Consider the following 5,118-nt stretch of genomic DNA (forward strand, 5'->3'; position numbering starts at 1 on the left):
AAGAAAGAAAGAGGAAAAAATACCACAAAAAATAAATCAAGACGGAAGCGAGGGTCCAGTGACCTGGAGCAGATGGCAGGAAAGAGGCTGGCACTGATTCAGAAGGTGAGTTGCTGCTGAGAAGGAAAAGCAGCCAAAGCAGACAAAGCTGACAGCTTGACTACAGTGAGATGTAGACGACATTTGCAGAAGAGAAGGCTCGTGTGCATTTTGACCACAGCTGAGAAGCAGGTCATCCTGCTGCAGGTACCATGCCCAGGTAACAGAGGCAGTGTAAACCGAACCCCTTTGGGCTGGGCTCATGGCACAGCTGCCCTGGTGGCCCAGCTGTGAGCGCTAAGCAGGAAAAGCCTGACGCCTCATTTAGGTCTGACCTAGAAGGGAGGTGGCAGAAAGGAAGCTGGGCCTAGGGAGGCTCACCCTCCTGCTCTGTCCATCTTTACCTAGAAAACCAACACCCTTTAGGAAGACTAAGAGAAGCTCCAGTAGGGTTCATCTCCAAAGGACAAGTGTGTGCAGCCCAGACAGACATGAAGCAGTCAGTGTCCTCCTAGGTGCAATGGCACAGTGTGAAGACAGCACCCTCGTGCTAAGATGGGTGCGAAGTCTGAGCTCAGCAAGGCTGCCAAAGCTTGCCAGATCTGGCCCATACTGCCATTCACCAAATGTTATGTCTTAGATCAAAACTGTCCCCTAGAAGGCTCCCATGTCCAGAGGTGCAGCATCTGGAAGACAACTGGGTCATGGGGTACTAATGTCATCAGAGAATTAATCCACTGTTCAACGCTGATGTGCTATCTGGAGGTAAGAGGAAGCAGATCACCAGGGGTGGGGCTTTGAAGCAGATATCCTGCCCTCAGCCTCTCCTCTTTCTCTCCTCCTTCCTCCTCTTTCTTGCTCTCTCAGCTACCCAGGTGCCATGAAGCAAGCAGCTTTCCTCCCTCAGGCCTTTCTGCCTTGGAGCTAGCTAACCATGGACCAAGATAAACCTTTTCTCCTTTAAATTGTGCACGACAGGCTTTTTTGTTTTCGTTTTTTTGCGGAACCAGGGATTGAACTCAGGCCCTTGTGCTTGCCAGGCAAGCGCTTATTCTACTGAGCCATCTCCCCGGCCCCATATGACAGGTATTTTGTCACAGTCATGTAGAGTTACTATACCTGGAGAGGGGTCCTTCTCTTACACTTCTCTTTTGTGAAGAGGAAGTACTCCTTGTAGGGCAAGAGAAGGGAGCTCACACAGGTCCTAGCACCTAAATGTGAATGTTTATTATCACAAGGGACTTTCATATATATTTTATTCACATGGTCTAACGCTAAAATTCATACAAATCTGGGAGTGGGACACAAGTCTGTTTCCTCAGTGACACCCTTTCACTGCACACTGGTTTCAGCATCCTGTGGTAAAACCCCACCATACCCAGGGGTCTCCACAGGCATAGAGTACAGCACATATTCCCTAAGTATTTAGGAGAAAATGTCTAGCCACCTGACAAATAACTTCAGCATCATTTTCATATTAAAACATAAGGTTCTTTTACAGAGAAGAACACTAAATTTGAATTATTTATTTATTTATTTTTTAATTTTTATTTTGTGTGTGTGTGTGTGTGTGTGTGTGTGGCCAGCTCAGCCCACCAGGGGGCAGGGCTGGCTGGCATGTGGTGCTGGGGGATTGAACCGTGGTCCTTGTGCTTTGCTTAGCTTAGCTTGTTCTAAGTAGGTGCTTTAGACCACTGAGCCATCTCACCAGCCCCTTATTTATTTATTTTGAGGAACCGGGGATTGAACTCAGACCCCTGTGCTTGCCAGGGAAGCGCTTATTCTACTGAGCCATCTCCCCGGCCCCCTTAAATTTGAATTATTTTTTAATCATTTTAAAATAAAAGCTGGCAAGGGGGTGCACACCTATAATCCCAGTACTCAGGAGACTGAGGCAGGAGGATTGTCATGAATTCGAGACTAGCCTGGGTTACAAAGTGAGCTCAAGGCCAGCCTGAACTGCATAGCGAGACCCTGTCTCAAAAAAGACTAAATCAATAAATAAATATAAAAATAAAGAGCCAGGAATATAAGTCAGCAGCATAAATAAAATAAAATAAAATATCAAATAAAAATAAAGCCAGCCCAGGCATGGTGATGCATGCTTATAATCCCAGCACTCAGGAGCTGAAGGAGGAGGGCTGCTGTGAGTTCACAACCAACCTGGGGTCCATAGCAAGACCTAGTCTCAAAAGCAAAAACAAAAAAAAAAAACAAGCCAGAGGCTGAGTGCGCTCCAACTCCAGCATGGCACCAATTACTCTGGTTTTCTTTTTTTTTGGCACTGGGGATTGAACTCAGGACCTTGCACTTACCAGGAAAGTTGTTTGTTTTTCCTTTTTAAACCTCAAATAGAGTTTCCAATGTTTTTCTTTATTTGTTTTGTTTTTATCTTTTTGAGACAGGATCTTACTATGTAGCTCAGGCTGGCCTTGAGCTCACTTTGTAGTCCAGACTGGTCTCCAATTCACAGTGATCCTCCTGCCTCAGCTTCCCAAATGCTGGGCTTAGAGGCGTGTGCCACCAAGCCTGGCTAGCCAACTGCTCTTGACGGTGAGGCCAGGAGGTCTGTCACCTGACCACTGTGCCCAGGAACCAAGGCTACAGCAGGAACTCTGGCTTCCACCTGACATTTCACTTAGTCAACCACTCAGGATGCAGGAGGGGGATCCCACAATAAATCCAGCCTGCTATTTTTTTGCCCGCATGCCCTCTGCTCCACCCCGCTCATCACTCCTCTTGTCTCACCTCCTCTCCCTCCTTGGGTACCCCTGCATCTCCTTGCCCACTCCTCTCCCACAGTTCTTATCTCACATCGGTGCACAGCTAGGCTGTGAGCAGGGTCCATTTCCCAAAGATTGCACTGCTAAGACTCTAACACTGTGCTGGAGGCACACAATGGACACATGCTGCGTGACAACAACGGAGGCCAACCATCCCCCACAGCTTGAGCCAGAACCTTAGCCAAGTGACAGGTAGATAGGCACAGCCAGGTAAGAGATGGAATGTGGCCCTGGACAGCACAACCAATGGATTGGGCCTCTCGCCGACAACTTCAGAGGCCCCACAAGTAGCTCAGGTTCCCAGATCCTTCTAGTGTGAGGTGCCCAAGGGTGACCAAGCTAACCTCTCTGAAATGCCCATCACATGGAAGGGATTCTCACAGCCCAAAAAGGAACATAGAGACAGGAAGCCTATAGCTTTTCTCCTAAAACCCAATCCAGAGGAATTCCTACCACATCTAACATACCTGAAACTAAACCCAAAAAATACCACTGAACTGCCACAAAGAGGCAGAAAAGAATGGGTCCCCAAACACTCCCACACACCAGCTCCTTCCCACCAGACCCACATACACTGGTAGTGAGCATGGTGCTGACCTATACTGGTCCCAGCAGACCCCTCAATCCTGACTGGATGAGAGGGCTCTGTTTTCCTTGGACCTCGTGTTTTTCACAGGGAGTGTGTGTATGGCCTGTCTGCAGGGAAAAGCAAACAAACAAAAACATGTTCAGGGGCCGGGGAGATGGCTCAGTAGAAGCACTTCCCTGGCAAGCACAAGGTCTGAATTCAATCCCCGGTTCCACCCCCCCCCCCAAAAAAAAAAGTGTTCAGAGGGTTCTTTTCCAGTGACTGCTCTGGAGAAAAAGACATTTACAAAGTAACCAAAAGAGTTTAAAATGGTGGCCCATTCCTGTAATCCCAGCACTTGGGAGGTTGAGGCAGGTAAGGCCAGCATGGGCTGGCTACACAGTGATTTCAATGCCAGCCTAAACTACACAGCAAGATCCTGGGTGGAGCAGTAACTCATAGAAACCAAAGTGTGTGCTGTTAGGAAGAGCCCAGGGTTCACTGTAGACACAAACTGAGTGTTCCACTTTCCCAAAACCCTGCAGGTTAGATATAGCAAATTACACTAACTACAAATAAGTCAGCCCACAGCAGAAAGAAACAACTGCAGTTTCATGATAAGGCCTGAAACAAGAATATCAAAAGAGATGACTGGAACTAGGCAGTTTTAACAGGAGGGCCCATGGCCCTATGCATCTCAACAGAAAAGGAAACTGAGGCACAGAACAGTCCCCACAATCAGAAAGTGACAGATTAAGAATCTAGATCAGGGGAATTAGTTCTGCCCTATCCTCCTCTGGTCTTGGGCAGCTCCTAGTCAGGAGCCCAGCACTGCTCTGTCCACTCCCACTCCCCGGGCCTGTCTGGAGAACAAAATGACCTGGATATGTGAAGCAATTTCAAAAACTGATACTCTATACCAAAGATCAACCCCAGGTCTTCCTCTCAGACGAAACACTGCCCCGTTCTTTCAACCCAGCAAACACTGCCACACAGCGATACTTTCATTGCAAGCCACAAATTAAGGGAATTCGTGTATCAGTATCTAAACCTACAAGGCCGGGCTTACTAGAAAAATAACAAACTCTGGCAAAAAGCCCTTCGTGTGGAAAGGGCCGTACTCCGGGAAGCCTCCAAGGCCGGGAGAATTGAGGCTATCTCCAAGGTTGAAAGGAAGGGGCGGGTAGGCGCCTCAAGGACCATCAAGTCTTCTCCTACCCGGGAAACAGGAGAGGGAACTGTTTCTCCAAGGGACGGGAGGGTCCAGGGCGGACTGGGTCCGCAGGAAAGCCCCGGGGTGGAGGCTTCTAAGCGGCGCCGGATCTCCCCAAAGGGTCGCGGCACCAGAGCAAGTCTGAGGGCTGAGCCTGTCAAAAGCCATCCCGGGGAACGGCTGGGCGGGGGTCAGGAGAACAAGACGGGCCCCTAAGCGGGGGTTAGGGCTGTGCAAGGCCGGGACCTGGGGAGAGTCGGAGCGGGCGGGTCCTCACCGGCCGCCACATGTCCTCGCTGCGCTCGCTTCACTCCGCGGTCGCGTCCGGTCCCCCAGCAGGCTGCGTGGCCGTGCACTGCGCAAGCGCGCCCAGCCCAGCGCCCCGCCCCGCCCCACCTCACCCCACCCCAGTGCGCCCGCCTCCGGGGTGCCGCAGAGGCACTCGGCCAAGAATACGCACGCATGCAGGTGGGGAGAATCCCCGGGTTCAGGTCCCTGCCCCCAACCCCCCACCC

General features: G+C 50.3%; 1 protein-coding gene across 4 annotated transcripts in view; it reads right to left on the reverse strand.

Annotated features, from left to right (window-relative positions):
• Positions 1 to 4,954, reverse strand: part of Adck5 (aarF domain containing kinase 5) — a 17,774-nt gene extending 12,820 nt beyond the window's left edge. For 3 of the 4 annotated variants that reach the window (XM_023723887.1, XM_004638873.2, XM_023723886.1), the window contains exon 1: positions 4,881 to 4,954. In XM_023723887.1, coding sequence (XP_023579655.1) covers positions 4,881 to 4,892 — 12 coding nt within the window. In that variant the 5' untranslated portion in view covers positions 4,893 to 4,954. Of the gene's footprint in view, positions 1 to 647; positions 733 to 4,880 lie in introns of those variants that run through there. The other variant, XM_023723885.1, reaches the window with a different exon arrangement.
• Positions 4,955 to 5,118: the final 164 nt, after the last annotated feature.

Source organism: Octodon degus, unplaced genomic scaffold (genome assembly GCF_000260255.1).
Source record: "Octodon degus isolate 3935 unplaced genomic scaffold, OctDeg1.0 scaffold00104, whole genome shotgun sequence".
NCBI classification, from domain to species: Eukaryota; Metazoa; Chordata; class Mammalia; order Rodentia; family Octodontidae; genus Octodon; species Octodon degus.